The sequence below is a fragment of the Sus scrofa genome, chromosome 1 (assembly GCF_054392235.1).
Source record: "Sus scrofa isolate SSC_HxYL_T2T_F1_AM1 chromosome 1, Sscrofa_HxYL_maternal_Yorkshire_Landrace_v2.0, whole genome shotgun sequence".
Lineage (NCBI taxonomy): Eukaryota > Metazoa > Chordata > Mammalia > Artiodactyla > Suidae > Sus > Sus scrofa.
In genome coordinates this window covers 252,535,261-252,557,028 of record NC_139383.1, presented here as the reverse complement: position 1 = coordinate 252,557,028, position 21,768 = coordinate 252,535,261, and the positions used below count along the sequence as shown (strand labels likewise).

General features: G+C 37.7%; 1 protein-coding gene across 3 annotated transcripts in view; it reads right to left on the bottom strand.

Annotated features, from left to right (window-relative positions):
• The window catches only part of STX17 (syntaxin 17), a 101,829-nt gene that overhangs the window by 58,602 nt on the left and 21,459 nt on the right, over positions 1-21,768 (bottom strand). For all 3 annotated transcript variants that reach the window (XM_005660277.4, XM_084991280.1, XM_084991292.1), the window contains exon 3: positions 1,616-1,681. In XM_005660277.4, coding sequence (XP_005660334.1) covers positions 1,616-1,681 — 66 coding nt within the window. The remainder of the gene's footprint in view (positions 1-1,615; positions 1,682-21,768) is intronic.

The window sequence follows — 21,768 nt, the reverse complement described above, 5'->3', positions numbered from 1 at the left end:
GAGGCAACGCAGGGTAAGGGATTAAGTGGTATAAACTATTATGTATAGAATAAACAAGCTACAATGATATACTGTACAACACAGAGAATATACATAATATTTAATAATATCTATAAATGGAATATAATCTCTAAAAATGGTGAATCACTATGTTCTACACCTGTAATTTACATGATGTTGTACACCAACTATATATCTCTAATAAAAATAAAAAACACTAAGGAATTCCCTGTGATACAGCAGGTTAGGTGTCCCACGTTATCTCTGTATTGGCCTGAGTTGCTGCTGTGGTGTGGGTTCGATCCCTGACCCAGGAACTTCGACATGCTGTGGGTTCAGCAAAAATAATAACAACAAAAAACCAACGCTAAACACATAAAAGTCATTAGAATAAAATGACATCTTAAACAAAAAAAGCAAAAGTCTGTACTGTATGTCACTATGTGGCCTAGCAAAAAACAATATCTTTATAATCAAAATAATGAGGTAGTAAGTATTAATTTAACCAAAAGTGATAATATATGCAATTATAGGTGGAAAAGGAAGGAGGAAAATAGGGTGGAAAGCTAGAGCTGCACCTCCTTCACAGCAAGAAATGAAGAGGTAATGCCTAAACCTGGTTAATCAATACCAGGGATTTCCCACTGTGGTACAGGGGGTTAAGAACCTGACAGCAGTGGCCCAGGTTGATGCTTGGGTTCAATCCCTAGCCTGGCACAGAGGGTTAAAGGATCCTGTGTTGTCGCAGCTATGGCATAGGTCGTAGCTGTGGCTTGGATTCAATCCCTGGCCAGGGAACTTCCATACGCCAGAGAGATGGAGAAGGGTAGGTACTACAAGCCTTTTAATTTTATCTGGCTTTTAACTAATTAAATACGCTTTTCAAAAATTAATTTAAAATAATTAAAATTTATGTATTAAAAAGCTAGTAACTGGCAAAAAATTTTTGTAACACTGTATTATTGTAACAGTTTTATAAACAGAAAACCAGTATCTTAAAACTATAAGAACTATGACAAAAGACAATAGCATAATATATCAAGGGACATGAAAGGGCAATTCACACAAAAAACCATTACTATCCAAGGTGCACATAAAAACTTTTCACCCTTCAAAGCAGTAAGAGTAAAAAAAAAAAAAAAAAAAAAATACAGATTAAAAGAACAAAGGTTGCATTATGTTAGCCTACTAATTAGCAAAAATTTGAGGAATGGTTAATACTAGTGTTCTAAAATTTTTGGAACATGCAGTTATTATGACAGTGTATGTTGACACATCATTTCTGGAGAAAATTCTGCTAACATTAATTAAAATCTTAAAAATATGTACAATATTCGATTCAATAATTCCTGCTAAAAATGCATCCTTAAGAAAATAGTTACAAATACACATAAAAGAATTCAGCCACACAGTATTTATTTTAGCAAAATTTCTTTAAGGCTGTCTTTTTTTTCTCTTTGGCCATACCCACAGCATGTGGAAGTTCCTGGGCCAAGGATCAAACCCAGTGATAGCAGTGATAATGACAGAGCCTTACTTAACCCACTCGGCCAGCAGGGAACTTTCAAGGCTGCGTTATCATACTGATTTACTAGAAATAACATAATAGCCTTACCTGAACTGTACGTCCTGCATTGATATGCTCTTCATGCAATTTGTCCCAGATTCTGCACCTTTGATACTATACAAAAGAAAGGGGAAAGGTACTGAATTCTTTTTATCATTGAGTGATTATTTATAGTTTACCATAAAAATCCCCATTCGCCCACCCAAACTTAAACACACCAGTCAAAAAGTTACTGACTTTGTAGTGGTTCTTAGCAGTCCAAAGACCATACAAGTAGGAAATTTTCAGAAACATTATATACAAAATTCTCGCAAATGGTAAAACAAGCAAAAATCATGAAACACTATTTACTTTACCAAAAAACAGTATTATTTTGTCTCTAAATCACAATCTTTGGAGGTGAAAAAAACAAAGAATGAAAAATGAAAAAAATCAACAGCATTCATCAATCTAGAATATAGGTATTTTTACTATTTAAAGACTTTGAAATGTTAGTCAATGATAGAGTCAATTACTGAAAATTAAAATCTGATTTGAGAACATTGTACTGTTGACTAGAAAGTATATAAAAATAAGAATGAACATGTAATATGTATGTCTCAGTTTTTACCAAGGCAAGGTTTAGTTTTCAGAGTTTCATCCAAAAAGCTTAATGAGCATGACCATGGAAAACTTTCCATTTGACAGGAAACATAGCAAAATATAACATTATGACAGAATACTTATACAAAATATAAACAACACCAAAGGTCACATATTATTTTTGTTTGAAATTTAAAAATCCAAATAAGATGTTAAATGTGAGTAATGACAGTAAACACATTTTTGGTATAATCTCACTCTCACACACACACACATTCAACCTAGGAGTACTTTGAAAGGACAGAAACGAAAATGCCGGATACACACAAAGAAGGTATCAACGTAGGGCGCTAAAATTTTTCTAAAGTATTTTTATATTCCCTATTCTGCATATTCTTTAAATTCGGTAGCAGCAAAAAACCTTTTTTTTTCTGGCCATGCCTATGGCATGTGGAAGTTCACAGGCCAAGGACTGCACTACAGCAGTGACAACTCTGAATCTTTAACTTGATAGGTCACCAGGGAACACCGCAAAAAATCCTGATACTCCTAAATTTTGTTTACATCATCTAAGAAATAAACAATACACATTAAGCTTAAAAATAACTAGACTATATTAAAAATGTATTTACCAAAAATAAACTTAAAGCTACTATCCAATTAAATAAATTTAAAACCACTATCAAACTACTTTCATGTGTAAGAAAAATTGAATTGATGCCATCAGATCTACTATAAATACTATTCTAGACAGTGTTATGATATTAATAAAAAGATGAGAATGGGAATTCCTGCTGTGGCACAGTGGGTCAAGTATCTGACTGCAGTGGCTCAGTCTCCAGTTCAATCCCTGGCCTGGCACAGTGGCTGCCCTAGCTGTGGCACAGGTTGATCCCTGGTCTGGGAACTTTCATATGCCATGGGTGTGGCAAAAAAAAAAAAGGTGAGAATGGAAGCCAAAGATACATGTCTGAAAATAAGCCACTTTAAAATTTATTACTTGGAGTTCCTGTCATGGCTCAGCAGAAACGAATCTGACTAGCATACATGAGGATGCAGGTTCAATCCCTGGACTTGCTCAGTGGATTAAGTATCTGGCAGTGCTGTGAGCTAAGATGTAGGTCGCAGATGCAGCTCGGATCCCGTTGCTGTGGCTGTGGCTTAGGTCGGCATCTGTAGCTCCAATTCAACCCCTAGCCTAGGAACCTCCATGTGCTGTGGGTGCAGCCCTAAAAAGACCAAAAAAAATGTATTACTTAACACTAATCTGTTATGATATTTTAAGAAAAATTGATGTTAAGGAAACAGAGTTGAAAATTCAGAGAGGTCAAGGCTGCAAGAATTCATAGAGCAGAGTATCAGAAAGGAAAACAATGCATGTGAGGACATAGTTGCAATGAAAGGAGAAGACTATGTATGCTGAGAACTCCAGAGATATGTAGGGTTTTCCTTTAGAGTCTTCAGCTGAGTACAGAAGAGCACATGCACATAAGGAAACTATCTGAAGTCAGAGAAAAGAACCACTGGAAAAGACCAGGTGGACTAATCCCCCAAATCACACAATGCCAGAAATAGTTCATGTGACCACAGGTTAGAGTGGAAAAACCTTTCAATACTAGAATACAGATAGAGTACTCCAAAGTACTGACTTTTATAGGAAAAAATTAGGCTTGGAATAAAGCTTGTTCTGATCCCATATAAGCTTAAAAGGATCAAACTGTTACTAAATAAATGACTCAGAATAGATAGATAAAGCTCAAAAATACTTAAAGGAATTTAAAAATATTCGGTATCCAACAAGTGAAGAATATCTGGCATCCAATAAATAATTACCATGCATGCAAAAAAAGCAGGAAGGGAGTTCCCTTCGTGGCTCAGTGGTTAATGAACTCAACTAGTAATGATGAGGGTGCGGGTTTGATCCCTGGTCTCGCTCAGTGGGTTAAGGCTCCGGAGTTGCCATGAGCTGTGGTGTAGGTCGCAGACACGGCTCAGATCCTGTATTGCTGTGGCTGTGGTGCAGGCTGGCAGCTGTAGCTCCAACTGGACCCCTAGCCTGGGAACTTCCACATGCCGCAGGCGTGGCACTAAAAAGACAAAAAAAAAAAAAAAGAAAGGGCAGGAAAATATGATCAATAGTGAGAAAAAAACAATCAATAGAAACAAATTTAGATATGATAGAGATAATAGAATTAATGCACAAGGATATTAAAGTTATTATGATGTATTCCACGTCCTTGAGAAAGTAGAAGAAAACATGAGAATACTTAAACATTGAAGATATTTTTAAAAATTCAATTTCCTAAAATTAAAAAAGGCATCTGAGGAACTCCCTGGTAGTACAGCAGGTTAAGGATCTGGCATTGTCATTGCTTTGGCTCAAAACGCCATTGTGGTGTAGGTTTAATCCCTGAGCCTGGAACTTTTGCATACCCCAGGCATGACCAAAAAACAAGGGGCATCTGAAATAAAAAATGCAATGGATAGAATTAATAAAAGGTAAAAAATGCAAATAAAAGATTAGTAAACTTAATCATGTGCTTTTAGGCCATCTGTCTTCTTTGAAGAAAAGTCTATACAGATCTTCTGCCCATTTGATTGGGTTGTCTGGATTTTTGATAAAGAACCACAGAAGATATTTGTATATTTTGGAGATATATCCCTTGTTGGTTTCCTTGTTTGCAAAGATTTTCTCCCATTCTGTAGGTTGTCTTTGCAATTTTTTTTTCATGGTTTCCACTGCTGTGCAAAAGTTTTTAAGTTTAATTAGGCCCCACTTGTTTTTTTGTGGCTTTTTTGGCTTTATTTTCATTACTCTAGGAGGTGAATCAAAAAAGATACTGCTGTAATATACATCAAAGAGTGTCCTGCCTATGTTTTCCTCTAGAGTTTTAGAATATTTGGTCTTAAATTTGGATCTATAATCTATTTTGAATCTATTTTTGTATATGGTGATAGAGGATGTTCCAATTTCATTCTTTTACATGCAGGTGCCTGGTTTTCCCAGCACCACTTATTGAAAAGAATGTCTTTTCTCCATTGTATATTCTTGCCTCCTTTGTCATAGATTAGGTGCATGGGTTTAATTCTGGGCTTTCTATCCTGTTCCCCTGATCTGTATTTCTTTTTTTGTGCCAGTATCATACTGTTCTGATGACTGTAGCTTTGTACTAGAGTCTGAAGTGACAGAGCCTGATTGCTCCAGTTCCATTTTTCTTTTTCAAGACTGCTTTGGAAACTTGGGGTCTTTGATGTTTCTTTGATGTTAACATTTTTTTTGTTCTAGGTCTGTGAAAAATGCCATTGGTATTTTGATAGGGATTGCACTGAATCGGTAGATTGCCTTGGGCACTACAGTCATTTTGACAATATTGATTCTTCCAATTCAAGAGCATGGTATATCTTTTTGTGTTATCTTCAATTGCCTTCATCAGCATCTTAAAGTTTTCAGAATACAGTTCTTTTGCTTCCTTAGGTAGGTTTATTCCTAGGTATTTTATTCTTTTTGACAGGATGGTAAATCGAATTGTCTCCTTAATTTCTCCTTCTGATCTATCATTGAAAAGATGCTCAACATCACTAATTATTAGAGAAATGCAAATCAAAACTATATCACACCAGTATGAATGGCCATCATCAAAAAGTCTACAAATAGGAGTTCCCTTTGTGGCTCAGTGGGTTAAGAACTCAACTAGTATCCATGAGGATGGAGGTGCTATCCATGTCCTGCTCAGTGGATTAAAGATCTGGTATTACCATGAGCAGCAGTGTAGGTTGCAGACATGGCTCAGACCATGCACTGCTGTGGCTGTGGCATAGGCTGGCAGCTACAGCTCTGATCTGAACCCTAGCCTGGAAACTTCCATGTGCTGCAAATGTGGCCCTAAAAAAAAAAGAAAGTCTACATATAATAAATGCTAGAGAAAGTGTAGAGAAAAGGGAACCCTCCTACACTGTTGGTGGGACTGTAAACTGGTACAATCACTATGAAAAACATCATGGCAGTATGGAAGTTCCTTCTAAATAGAGAACTACTATATGATCTGTGGGGAGCCGAGAAAATGCAGGGAATCAAAACGAGGACCTTGCCTGATGGCAAAAAAAAAAAAAAAAAAAAAAAAAAACAAAAAAAATCCTGAAGGCAGGTTCCTAACCAAGGAAGAGGGCTCACCTGAATGGTACAAGCCAAAGGTGGGCCTCTGGTCAGGATGAAAGCCCGCCTGCAGGGTACAAGCCGAGGGCAGGCCTCAGGTTACACAGCTCTCATTCTGATGTTGATGGGGAAGAATTGGGGCTTTCCTGGGAAAACAATTTCCATGTTTGTGCCAGAAAACATGGATTGTTTCTCGGGTGACCTAGTCTTTCTTATTGTTTTATTTGTTATTCAGTTTTCCTCAGTCTCTCCTGATTATTTACTGATTATTCTTATTTTCCATTCTTATTTTCCTGTGGTGATTTGTGATTTAACAAAATTACAACAATAATATAATAAGAATTTCATCCTAAAGGACTTTCCCCTATTTAAATCCAACTTAGTTAAAACATAGTGTTTATCTATTAACTAGTTATATAGTAAACGTTAGAGTTAGGATTTTAATGAGGTTCATAAAAGTTAGACATATATTATCCAAAAAATCTAGCTGTGAGTTTTGTCCTTGATTTTAAAAGATTTTAAGTGATAGCTAGTTTAGTTGGTTTATATTTACTTACACTGTCTCCCTGCCATAATGCTTTAAAGATAACCACCAGTCTACAAACAAGATTTGTGCATGCCAAATTCTTGTGTCTGTGAACTCTTCAAATTGTAAAGACTGGCTGGCCATGGGATGATTTGTACTGAGTCTCCTCCTTTCCACACGATGTATTGTACCTAAATGCCCTTAAATTGTACTTACTAAGTTAAGATAGAGATCTTAAAACATGATGTATTGTACCTAATTGCCCCTAAATTGTACCCACTAAGTTTAGTTAAAACAAAGATCTTAGAACATGATGTATAGCTGCTATACCATGTAAAAGTTAACCAATGTACTTTTAACACTGTGATGTAATGTGTAGTGAAAAACTGTCTATATAATCAACCACCTATGCCAATAAAATCTGAGCAGTCCAGAGCTCTGAAAGAAGGGACAAAGAGCCTGTCTCCATATTGTACATTCACCAACGCCATCCATCTCCGATCAGGAAAAAGTGTACACTCCCTGGCTGCCAGAGCTGGCTTCCTGCAATGATCCAGCAACCTCACTCCTGGGCATATATCCAGAGAAAACCCTAATTCAAAAAGATACAAGCACTCCAATGTTCACTGCAGCACGTTGTTTTTTTGTTGTTATTTTTTTTTTTTTTTTGCCTGTAGCTACCGGCCTATGACACAATCACAGCAACTCGGGCTCTGAGCTGCATCTGTGACCTACATCACACCTCACAGCAATGCCAAATCCTTAACCCACTAAGCGAGGCCAGGAATCGAACCTGTGTCCTCATGGATACCAGTCAGAATCATTTCCGCTGAGCCACGACAGGAACTGCTGCAGCACTATTTACAATAATCAAGACATAGAAGCAACCTAAATGTCCATGGACAGAGGAATGTATAAAGAAGATTTGGGGAGTTCCCATTGTGCCTCAGTGGGCTAAGAACCCAACATAGTGTCTGAGAGGATTTCAATCCCTGGCCTCACTTAGTGGGTTATGGACCCAGCTTTGCCAAAAGCAGCAATAGAGAACAGAGCTGTGGCTCAGATCTGATGGATATGATCTGGCATTGTTGTGGCTGTGGCCTAGGCCTGCAGCTGCAGTTCTGATTCTACCCCTGGCCCAGGAACTTACATATGCTGCAGGTGTGGCCATAAAAAGAAAAAGGGAAAAAAAAAAAAAAAAACAGAAGAAGATTTGGTACATATATACAACAGAATATTACTCAGCCATAAAAAAGAACAAAATAATGCCATTTGCTGCAACATGGCTAGACCTAGAAATTATCATACTAAGTGAAGTAAGTCAGAGAAAGACAAATATCACATGAAACCATTTATATGTGGATTCCAATTAAAAAAAACACAAACGAATTTTTACAAAACAGAAATACTCACAGATTTTGAAATCAACCTTATAATTACTGAAGGATAAACATGGTGGAGAAGGATAAATTAGGAGTTTGTAATTAACATATACACATTACTATGTCTGTAAAATAGATAATAAGAGCCTACTGTATAGCATAGAGAAATCTACTCAATATTCAGTAATAACCTATATGGAAAAAGGATCTAAGAATAAATATATGCAAACTGATTCACTTTGCTGTATACCTGAAACTAACACAACATTGTAAGTCAACTATATTCCAATAAAATTAAAAAAAAATAAAAGGTTAGTAAATTTAAAAATATAAGAATAGAAACAAACCAAAATGAAATTCAGAGAGAAAAAAGATGGACAAAAAGTGAATAGAATATCAGTGAATCATAAGCCAACTGAAAGCAACATTGTGCATATGCAATTGGACTCCCCAAAGAAGAGAAACAAGAGGACAGAAAAATTATTTGAAAAATTAATGAGATGGTGGCTGAGATGGTGGAGTAGGAAGACCCTGAGCCTACCTCCTCCCAAAGGCACATCAAATTTACAACTATTTTCAGAGCAACTATGGATAAGAATTACTTAAAGACCAGCAAAAAAGATTTCCACAACTAAAGATATGAGGAAGGAACTACCCAGTTTATAGTCAAAAGGTACAAACTTTCAGTACTAGCAACATAATGTACAACGTGATTAATATAAGTAACACTGCTGTGTTAATAATGAAAGTTGTTAAGAGAGTAAATCCTAATTTAAATTTAGTAACAAGGAAAACAATTTTTTTCTTTTTCTTTTCTATCTGTATGAAATGATGGACGTTCACTATTTTATTGCGATAATCATTTTATGACTTAGGTAAGTCAGATCATTATGTTGTACACTTTAAATTTATACAGTGCTATATGCCAGTTATTTCTCAATAATGAAGGAAAAAAGAAAAATTTTTTAAAAAAGTAGTTCCTACTGTGGCTCAGCACTAACAAACCCAAGTAGGATCCATAAGGATGTGGACTCAATCCCTAGCCTTGCTCAGTGGGATCCCTCATTGCTGTGGCTATGATGTAGGCCAGCAGCTATGACTCCAATTCAACTCACAGCCTGGGAACTAGCATATGCCACAGATACAGCCCTAAAAAGACAAAAAAAAAAAAAAAAAAAAAAAGAATTGCCAAATCTTTTCCTAATTTGATAACAACTATAAACCCATAGATCAAGAAACTCAAGGAATACCATAAGAAAAATGAAGAAAACTTTACTAATGCACACCATAATAAAATTACTTAAAATAAGTTGAGAGAAAAAAATGATAAAAATAGCAAGAGGAAAAAAAAATACGGAAGACGAACACAAATAAGAATGACAGAAGACTTCTTGAGAGAAACAGTGCAAGCCAGAAGACAGTGAAACAACATCCTGAAAGTATTCAATCAATCTAAAATTCAACCTAGAATTTTAGGAGTTCCCATCATGGCTCAGAGGTAACCAACCTGACTAGTATCCATGAGGATGTGCGTTTGATCCCTGGCCTCAATCAGTGGGTTAACAATCTGACCTTGCGGTGAGCTGTGGTGTAGTTGGCAGATGCAGCTCAGATCCTGCACTGCTGTGGCTGTGGTGTATGCTGGCAGGTGCAGCTCTGATTCAACCCCTTGCATACAAACCTCCATATGCCATAGGTACAGACCTAAAAAGCAATAAATAAACAAATAAATAAAACTCAACCTAGAATTCTATTCCCAGAGAAAACATTTTTTTTAAGTGAAGTTAAATATCTTTTTCCCTTCCAACACAAAAAAGCAAACAGAATTCATCACCAGCAAATATGTACTACAAGAATGTTAAAGGAAGTCCTTCAGGTTGATGGGAAAATGATACCAGAGAAAAATCTGGTTCTGCAAGAGTGAGAGCACCAAAAATGGAAAATATTCTGATAAATATAAAATATATTTTTCATTATTTAAAAAAATCTTAGAGGGAGTTCTGGTCATGATAAGTAGAAACGAACCCAACTAGTATTCATGAGGATGCTGGTTCGATCTCTCCTCCAGCTCACTGGGTTAAGGATCTGGTGTTGATGTGAGCTGTGGTGTAGGTCACAAGTGAAGCTTGGATCTGGTGTTGCTGTGGCATAGGCTGGCAGCTGCAGCTCCAATTAGACCCCTAGCCTGGGAACTTCCACGTGCTGCGGGTGCAGCCCACAAAAGACAAAAAAAAAAACAAAAACTCTTTGAAGGATAAAACTTTAAAACAAAAATAACAATGCTACATAGAAGTAACATGTCTTACAATACTACAAAGACCCTGAGAGAGTAAACTCAAGTATGTTGTTATAAGGTTATTATATATAAAATTATATATATGAATATATATGATGAATATATGATGAATAAGTTATACATATGTATTTGAAGGTAGACTATCATAAGGTAAAGTTGTACTCTGAACTGTAAAGCAACCATTAAAAAATAAAAAGTAAAGAGGTATAATTAATAAGCTAATAAAAGAGAGAAAGTGGAATCTTAAAAAATATGCAATTAATCCAAAAGGGAGTAAGAAAAGGGAACAAAGAACAGATGGGACAAAGAGACAAAAAGACAACCATTTGACAAACATCTGTTCATTATAAAAATTCTCAGCAAACTAAAAATAGAAGTTAACATTCTCAAACTGATAGAGGTATCTACAAAAACCCTATAGTTATCATGATGCTTAGTGGTGTTAATACAGTGAGAACAAGGTAAGGATGTCTAACTGGCCACTCCTATTCAACATCACACTGGAGGTCCTAGTTAGGATAATAAGGTAAGAACAGGAAATGAGGGAAGAAAGGAACGGAGGGAAGGAAGGGAGGAACGGGGAGGAGAAGGGAAAGAGAAGGAGAAGAAGGAAAGAAGAAAATGGGCAGGCAAACACTAGAAAGGAAGTAACAGTCTGTCTCCACATGATCTGTCTACATAGGAAATATTAAAGACTTGATTCAGAAACTGAGTAGCAATGATGGGGACATCATCTGTCAAGAGACTTGATAAAAACCTTGTCTTTGCCAAGGGTTTCTTAGGGCTTCTCTCTAAAGGGTTTTTAGAGACAAAGGAAGCTTTGGAAGGAAATAATCTCTAGATGATCTTGGACATATACTTGTCCTTTATCTTCAGAGTGGGCAGAAAGATTTGTCTCAGCACTACCCACTCTTGAGTGGCTTCCTGGCCATTTAGGCTTTGCCCCAGTATGTCAAGGTGAGTGGAACTCAGAATGACATGCCCAAAGTGCATCAGATTCTGCTCCTTTCTCTGCAGGGTACTGCATCTCCCAATAAATACCTATAACTGCTAAGAATAAACTGGACAGAAAAAGAGAAAATCAACTAGGGAAAACATTTATAGATACTGTTTTTCAGTCATTTCAGACATAGGTATTGTCCCACTACATGTATTCACATTGATCTTCACTGACATAATGTATTATGGCTTCATGGTTTACCAGTGGCCATGGTTCTTCTTTGGCATAGACACAAGCAAAGAGTCCCAACACATTCACGCAAATAACTTTCCCCCTAGATTTTCACATGAGACGGAAGCAGCACTCTTATCCTGGTGAGACAAAAGCCGTATTTACCATTTTTATCCCAGTGAATTATGTTGTGTCCTTTTACCCTCCTTTTTTTTTTTTTTTTTTTTTTTTGACTGTGCCAGAGGGATGTGGAAGTTCCTAAGCCAGGGATTGAACTGACACCACAGCAACAACCAGACACTGCAGTGACAATGCCGGATCCTTAACCCACTACAACACAAGGGAACTCCTATCCTCTCTTCCATTTTATCTTTTTTGATAACCGTGGTTATAAATCTATACCATGGCCTGATAAACGCCTCTGCACAGGTGTTTTTAGGCTTCCCAACATTCCTGTATACCCGCTCTTTGGCAGTGAAACCCAGGTTTGTCCGCTGAGCAAGGAAAATAAATATTCTAAGTGTAGTTCCTGGGCTATAAGTTTTCCCTAGAACACCCCATCATTTATTTTATCAACTTTATATATTTGTAGGCTGACATTTATGTCATTTTATCTTACAGACTATTTTCATTCAAAATGAGTAAATGATAACTCTGCTTTATACTTCATAGAGTATAAAATTATGAAAGCTACTCATAATTATTCAAAAAAAATTTCCTTGGCTGCAAGATGGCAGAGTAGAAGCACTGGAATTTACTTTCTCTCATAAAAGCAACAAAATTACAACCAACTTCTGAACAACATTCAACCAAATAGACTACAAACTATCAAAAAAAGATATCCTACTCAGAAAACAAAGAAGAGGCCACACCAAGACAGTAGGATGGGAGATTACAGGATATAAGCAACCCCGTACCTGCCATGTGGGCGGCTCACAGACTGGAAAGTAACTGTATCACAGAGACTCACCTCAAGGAGTGAGAGTTCTGAGCTCCACGTCAGGTCCCCACAAATGGGGATCTGGCATTGGGATAAGGAGCCCCCGGTACATTTGGCATTAAGGGTTAGTGGGGCTTCAGCACAGGAGCTCTGAAAGACTGGGGGAAACAGAGACCCTATACTTGAAAGTCGCACATAGTACTTCATGTGAGCTGGGTCCCAAGGCAAGGCAGAGACTCCATAGGAATCTGGGTCAGACCTGGCTATGGTTCTCAGAGGATCCTCTGAGAAAACAGGGGGTGACTGTAGCTCGTTATGGAGGAAGGATACTGGAGGGAAGGTCTTGGGAATAATCATCAGCATGTGCTCCTCTAGAGGGGGCAATTTTAGAAAATCTGGCCCCACCCATTAGGGCTGAGAAGCCCCAAGCCAAACAATAATCCAGGTGAGAACACAGCCCCACCCATTAGGAAAGAGGCTGCCTAAAGACCACCTCAGGCACTAAACCCCCTCAAATCTCACCTGGACAAAACACCAACCACCAGAGGGATAAAAATCAGCTCCACCTTCCAGTGGGCAGGCAACAGTCCCTCCCATGCGGAAGTCTACAGTAAGCCCACATACCAACTTCAGCCACAAGGGGGGGGCAGACATCATATGTAAGAGAGGCTACAACTCTGTTGTCTGCAAAAAGGAGACCACACAAAAAACCTATACAAAATGAAAGACAGAGAATTATGTCTTGGATAAGGGAGCAAGAAAAAAAAACAAAAACAGAAAAACAGCTAAGTGATCTAGAGGATATCAAACTGCATGAAAAGGCTTTGGGCTGATGATAGTGAAGATGATTCAAGACTTGGAAAAAAACTGAGGCAACGACTGAAGAATTACAAAAAACAGTGAGAAAAGATATAGAAGATTTAAGGATTAAGCAAGCAAAGATGCAAAATACAATAACTGAAATAAAAAACTCATTAGAAGCAACCAACAGCAGAATACATGAGGCAAAAGACTGAATAAGCTAGGTAGAGGACAGAATAGTGGAAATCATTGATGTGGAAAAGAAAAGGGAAAAAAGGTTGAAAAGAAATAAAGACTGAGTTCCCTTTGTGGCTAGTGGTTAACAAATCTGACTAGGATCCATGAAGATTCAGGTTCAATCCCTGGCCTCACTCAGTAGGTTAAGGATCTGGCATTGCTGTGAGCTGTGGCGTCAGTCAAAGACATGGCTTGGATCCTGAGTTGCTGTGGCTGTGGCAGAGGCCAGCAGCTGCAACTCCAATTCGACCCCTAGCCTGGGAAACTCTGTATGTTGCAGGTACAGCTCTTAAAAGAAAAAAGAAAAAAGACAAAAAAAAAGGAAAAAAAGAGAAAAGAAATAAAAGACAGTCTAAGAGAACTCGGGACAACATGAAATGGATCAACATCTTTCTAACAGAGGTGCCAAAGGGGGAAAAGGGAGAGAAAGGGCCCTCAAAAAAAAAAAAATATTTCAAGGGATAATAGATGAAAACTTCCCAAACATGGGAAAGGAATCATTCACTCATATCCAGGAAGTGCAACGAGTACCATATAAAATAAACCCAAGGAGGAACACCCCAAGACACATTAATAAAACTGACCAAAATTAAAGACAAAGAGGAAACACTGAAAGCAGCTAAGGAAAAGAAACAAATAACATACAAGGGAACCCCAATAAGGTTATCAGCAGATTTTTCAACAGAAAGTCTGCACGTCAGAAGGGAGTGGCATGATATACTTAAAGTGATGAAAGGAGAAAGCCTCCAACCAAGACCACTTTACCCAGCAAGGCTCTAATTCAGATTTGAAGGAGAAATCAAAAGATTTACAGATAAGTAAAAGCTAAGAGAATTCAGCAACACTAAATCAGTTTACAACAAATACTAAAGAAACTTCCCCAGGCAGAAAACAAAAGGCCAAAACTAGAAACAAAAATATACAAATGACAAGGCTCACCACTAAAGGTATATATACAGTAAAGATAGGAAATCATCCACACACAAATATGCTACCAAAAATCAGAAATCATGAAAGAGGAGGGTACAAATGCAGGACACTGGAGATGCTCATGCAATTAAGAGACCAACAACTTTAACATATACAGACTCCTAACTCAAAACTTCAGGGTAACTGCAAACCAAAAATCTACAACAGATACACACACAAATAAGAAAAAGCAATCCAAATACAACACTAAAGAGAGACATCAAACCACAAGAGGGGAAGAAAAAAGACCAACAAAAACGAATCCAAAACAGTTAATAAAATAGTAATAAGAATATACATATCAATAATTACCTTAGGAGTTCCCATCGTGGCGCAGTGGTTAACGACTCCGACTAGGAACCATGAGGTTGTGGGTTCGGTCCCTGGCCTTGCTCAGTGGGTTAACGATCCGGCGTTGCCGTGAGCTGTGGTGTAGGTTGCAGACGCGGCTCGGATCCCGCATTGCTGTGGCTCTGGCGTAGGCTGGTGGCTACAACTCCGATTCAACCCCTAGCCTGGGAACCTCCATATGCCACGGGAGCGGCCCAAGAAATAGCAAGAACAACAACAACAGCAAAAGACAAAAGACAAAAAAAAAAAAAAAAATTACCTTAAATGTAAATGGACTAAATGCCCCATCCAAAAGACATAGACTGGCTGAATGGATACAAAAACAAGACCTATATATAGGCTGTCTTCAAGAGAACCAATTCAGTTCTAGGGACAAAGTGAGAGGATACAGAGTTCCCGTCAAGGCTCAGTGATTAACGAATCCAACTAGGAACCATGAGGTTGCGGGTTTGACCCCTGGTCTTGTTCAGTGGATTAATGATCCGATGTTGCCATGAGCTGTGCTGTAGGTTGCAGACACTGCTCGGATCCCAAGTTGCTGTGGTTCTGGTGCAGGCTGGTGGATACAGCTCCGATCACACCCCTAGCCTGGGAACCTCCATATGCTGCAGGGGCAGCCATAGAAAAGGCAAAAAGAAAAAAAAAAAGTGAGAGGATGGAAGAAAATATTCCATGCAAACAGGAATCAAAAGAAAGCTGGAATAGCAATACTCATATCAGACAAAATAGACTTTAAAATAAGGACTATTATAGAAACAAAGAAGGACATTACATAATGATCAAAGGATCAATCCAAGAAAACGTAACAATTTTAAATATATATGCACCCAACATAGGATCACCTTAATAATATGAGGCAATGTAAACAACCTTAAAAGGAGAAGCTGACAATAACACAATGATAGCAGGGGACTTTAATACCCCACTTACAGCAATGGACAGATCATCCAGACAGAAAATTCTTTTTTTTTTTTTTTTTTTTTTGGTCTTTTTGCTATTTCTTGGGCCGCTCCCGCGGTATATGGAAATTCCCAGGCTAGGGGTCCAATCGGAGCTGTAGCCACCGGCCTACACCAGAGCCACAGCAACGCGGGATCCGAGCCGCGTCTGCAACCTACACCACAGCTCACGGCAACGCCGGATCGTTAACTTACTGAGCAAGGGCAGCGACCGAACCCGCAACCTCATGGTTCCTAGTCGGATTCGTTAACCACTGCGCCACGATGGGAACTCCCAGACAGAAAATTCTAACAAGGACACACAGGCCCTAAATGACACATTAGAACTAATGGACTTAATAGATATTTACAGAACATTCTATCCAAAAGCAGCAGAAAACACATTTTCTCAAGTGCACACAGAACATTCTCTAGCATTGATCACATTCTGGGCCACAAATCAAGCCTCAGTAACTTTAAGAAAATAGAAATCATATCAAGCATATTTTACGACCACAGCACTATACAACTGGAAATCAAGAAAAAAACCAAAAAAACACAAACACGTGGAGACTAAACAACATTCTACTAAACAACCAATGGATCACTGAAGAAATCAAAGAGGAAATTAAAAAATATCTAGAAGCAAATGACTACAAAGACACAACAATCCAAAACCTATGGGATGCAGCAAAAGCAGTTCTAAGAGGGAAGTTTATAGTCTACCTCAGGAAAAAAGAAGCAGCTCAAATAAACAACCTAACTTTACACCTAAAGCAACTACAGAGAGAAAAGACGAGATGTAAACTTAGCAGAAGGAAAGAAATCATAAAGATCAGAGCAGAAATAAATGAACTAGAAACAAAGACAACCACAGAAAAAATCAATGAAATGAAAAGCTGGTTCTCTGAAGAGATCAACAAAATTGATAAATCCTTAGCCAGACTCATCAAGAGAAAGATAGGACTCAGATCAACAAAATTAGAAACGAAAAAGGAGAAGTTACACGGACAACACAGAAATACAAAGGATCACCAGTCTACTATAAGCAGCCATATGTCAATAAAACAAACAACCTAGATGAAATGGACAAATTCTTAGAAAAGTACCATCATCCAAGACTAAACCAAAATGAAATACAAAAGATGAATGGAATGGATAAGCAATGAGGTCCTCCTGTGTAGCACTGGGAACTATTAACTATTCACTTATGATGGAGAATGATAAAAAAAAAAAAATCAATACATTTCTGTGTAACGGGGTCACCATGCTGTACAGTAGAAAATTGACAGAACACTGTAAACCAGCTATAATGAAAAAAATAAAAACCATTATATAACAAAAAAAGAAAAGATGGGAGTTCCCGTCATGGCGCAGTAGTTAACGAATCTGACTAGGAACCATGAGGTTGCGGGTTCGGTCCCTGGCCTTGCTCAGTGGGTTAACGATCCGGCGTTGCCGTGAGCTGTGGTGTAGGTTGCAGACACGGCTCGGATCCCGAGTTGCTGTGGCTCTGGCGTAGGCTGGTGGCTACAGCTCCGATTCAACCCCTAGCCTGGGAACCTCCATATGCCGCGGGAGCAGCCCAAGAAATAGCAACAACAACAACAACAACAAAAGACAAAAGACAAAAATAAAATAAAATAAAATAAAAAAAAAAAGAAAAGATGAATGAACCAATCACAAGTACTGAAACTGAAAGTGATTAAAAAACTTGCAACAAACAAAAGTCCAGGACCAGATGGCTTCACAGGCAAATTCTATCAAACATTTAGAGAAGAGCTAACACCTCTCCTTCTGAAACTATTCCAAAAAATTGCAGAGGAAGGCATACTCCCAAACTCATTCTATGAGGCCACCATCACCCTGATACCAAAATCAGCCAAAGATTTCACAAAAAAAGAAAACTACAGGCCTATTTCACTGATGAACATTGATGCAAAAATCCTCAACAAAATATTAGCAAGCCGCATCCAGCAATACATTAAAAGGATTGTACATCATGGTCAAGTGGGATTTAACCCAGGGATTCAAGGGTTCTTCAATATCCACAAATCAATCAGTGTGATACACCACATTAACAAACTGAAGAATACGATCCTCTCATTAGATGGAAAAAGCCTCTGACAAAATCCAACACCCATTTCTCATAAGAAATCCAGAAAGGAGGCATAGAGGGAACCTACCTCAACATAATAAAAGCCACATATGACAAACCCACAGCTAACATCATTCTCAATGGTGAAGAACTGAAAGAATTCCCACTAAGATCAGGAACAAGATAAGGATGTCCATTCTTGCCACTACTATTCAACATAGTTTTGGAAGACCTAGCCATGGCAATCAGAGAAGAAAAAGAAATAAATGAAATCCAAATTGGTAAGGAAGAAGTAAAACTATCACTATTTGCAGATGACATAATACTATTCCTAGAAAATCCTAAAAACACTACCAGAAAACTGTTAGAGCTCATCAATAAATTTGGTAAATTCGCAGGATACAAAATTAATACACAGAAATTGACTGTGTTTCTATATACTAATAATGAAAGGTTAGAAAGAGAAATTAGGGAAATAATCCCCTTTACCATCACATCCAAAAGAATAAAATATTTAGAAATAAACCTCCCTAAAGAGACAAAAGACCTGTACACTGAAAACTATAAGACACTGATAAAAGAAATCAAACATGACACAAACAGATGAAAAGACATACCATGCTCCTGGATTGGAAGAATCAATATTGCCAAAATGACTATACTGCCCAAGGCAATCTACAAATTCCATGAAACCCCTATCAAATTACCAAAGACATTTTTCACAGAACTTAAACAAAATATTTTAAAGTTTGTATGGAAGCACAAAAGACCCAGAATGGCCAAGGCCATCCTGAGAAAGAAAAATATAGCTGGAGGAATCAGGCTCCCTGACTTAAGACTATACTACAAAGCTACATTCATCAAAACCACATGGTATTGGCACAAAAAAAGAAAAATAGATCAGTGGAACAGGATAGAAAGCCCAAAATTAAACCCATGCACCTTCAGTCAACTAATCTATGACAAAGGAGGCAAGAATATACAATGGAGAAAAGACAGTCCCTTCCATAAGTGGTGCTGGGGAAACTGGACAGCTACATGTAAAGAATGAAATTAGAACACTCCCTAATACCATACACAAATAAAACTCAAAATGGGGAGTTCCCGTCATGGCGCAATGGTAACGAATCCAACTAGGAACCATGAGGTTACGGGTTCGATCCCTGGCCTTGCTCAGTGGGTTAACAATCCGGCATTGCCGTGAGCTGTGGTGTAGGTTGCAGACGCGGCTCGGATCCCGCGTTGCTGTGGCTCTGGCATTGGCCGGTGGCTACAACTCCGATTCAACCCCTAGCCTGGGAACCTCCACATGCCGTGGGAGCAGCCCAAGAAATGGCAAAAAGACAAAAACAAACAAACAAACAAAAAAAAAAAAAAAACACTCAAAATGGATTAAAGACATGTTCCCATAGTGGTGCAGTGGAAACGAATCTGACTAGGAAGGATGAGGTTGCAGGGTTCCATCCCTGGCCTTGCTCAGTGGGTTAAGGATCTGGTGTTGCTGTAAGCTATGGTGTAAGTCGAAGACACGGCTCGGATCTGGTGTTGCTGTGGCTCTGGCATAGGCCAGCAGCTGTAGCTCTGATTGGACCCCCAGCCGGGGAACCTCCATATGCTATGGGTTACATAAACCACAGCAATATCTTCTCAGATCCACCTCCTAGAGTAATGACAATAAAAATAAAAATAAACAAATGGGACCTAATTAAACTTAAAAGGTTTTGCACAGCTAAGGGAACCCTAAACAAAACAAAAAGACAACCCACAGAATGGGAGAAAACATTTGCAAATGAAGTGACTGGCAAGGGATTAATCTCCAAAATTTATAAACACCTACTGCAGCTCAATACCAAAAAAAACAAACACCACCATCAAAATATGGGCAGAAGATCTAAACAGACAATTCTCCAAAGAAGACATACGGATGGCCAAAAAACACATGTAAAGAGGTTTAACATCACTAATTATTAGAGAAATGCAAATCAAAATTACCATTAGGTACCACTTTACACTAGCCAGAATGACTGTCAACCAAAAGTCTACAAACATTAAATGCTGGATAGGGTGTGGAGAAAGGGGAACCTTATGTTGGTGGAATGTAAGTTGGTACAACCACTATGGAAAACAGTCCTCAGAAAACTAAAAATAGAATTACCATTTGATCGAGCAACCTCACTCCTGGGCATCTATCCAGAAAAAAAGCATAATTCGAAAAGATACAGGTACTCCTAGTTCATTGCAGCACTATTTACAAGAGGCAAGACATGGAAGCAACCTAAATGTCCATCAGCAGAGGAGTAGATAAAGAAGATGTGGTGGATATACACAATGGAATATTACTCAGCCATAAAAAGGAAAGAAATAATGGCATTTGCAGCAACATGGACGGACCTAGAAATTATCATGCTAGGTGAAGTCAGCAGGACAGTGAAACACCAACATCAAGTGCTATCACTTACATATGGAATCTAAAAAAAGGACACAATGAACTTCTTTGCAGAACAGATACTGACTCACCAGAATGGGAGAAAATATTGAAAAACTTACAGTTTCCAAAGGAGACAGGTTGGGGGGTGGGGTGATGGGCTGGGAGTTTGGAATGGAAATGCTATAAAAATGAGTTATGATGTTTATTGTAAAACTATATAATAAAATTCATTGAGTTAAAAAATAATTTTCTAAAATTATATAATATTATTCACTAGAGGTTCAGGGAATTTTATAATATAGAGAATGTTCAAAGTTTATCAGTTTAGGGTATAAAAGCACTTTAATTTAAACTTCCACTGACACTTAAAAGATGTATTTGAATTTAAAAAGCAGAAAAAAAAACAAACATTTTAATTGGAAAGAAAAAGACCTGGGAATACTTTGATTTGTAAAGTCACATGTGGAATTCAAAGAACTGAAGGAAGATCAATTTGTTTGTGGTATAATGTATGATGGGAATAATGATGAGAAAAGAAGCAGAGAAAGTAGGTGAAGGCTTCTTTCACCAGGTAGCAAAGGGTATCCCAATGATCAGAACCTTTTGTAGGGAAAATGATGGTTTAATTAATCAGGTGGGTGTTAATCAGGTGGGATAATAATCAGCACTGTAGATGATAAAAAGTATAAGTATTCAATTCAAATGAATTTACTTTATCTTATTCAACTCAAAAAATGAGAAAATATCAGACTCTAAAAGTAAAGCTATATAGTATTAATAGATGGCCCAATGAGTATAAGCCATAAACTTAGGATTATTCACATAATGAAGATAAATAAATAATATTTACTCTATTGTGTAGTTAAAAGTAATTCACCTCACTGTGCCTACCAAATATCAAAAATATAAAATCAAAAACAAACACAAAGGATCTCAGGAATGTTGTGAATCTCCTAAAGATTAAAAACTATTAACTGACAGTGTTAATGCTGAGTACTTAGGAACAATAACTTACTTGTTAATTAACTCATTCTCAAGTATCAACCTTGCATTCAGGGGTTCATCACATAGTATCTCAATCCTCAGAATTAATCTATGACAAAGATTTTAATGTTATTTTTATAACTCTGTAGATCATGGGCATTTACAGCTTTCCCATGAATGGTTAAAATGGTGGTGAACCTTAAGGTCTACTGCACCCTTCTGCCTGGGGAGTATATTTATATTTGACCCAGGATGCAATCAACCAGGGCATGTTCCATAGGACATAACTAAATTGGGATATGAACAAAAAATAAAGTTTGAAAGGTGAACAAATAGAATGTATAC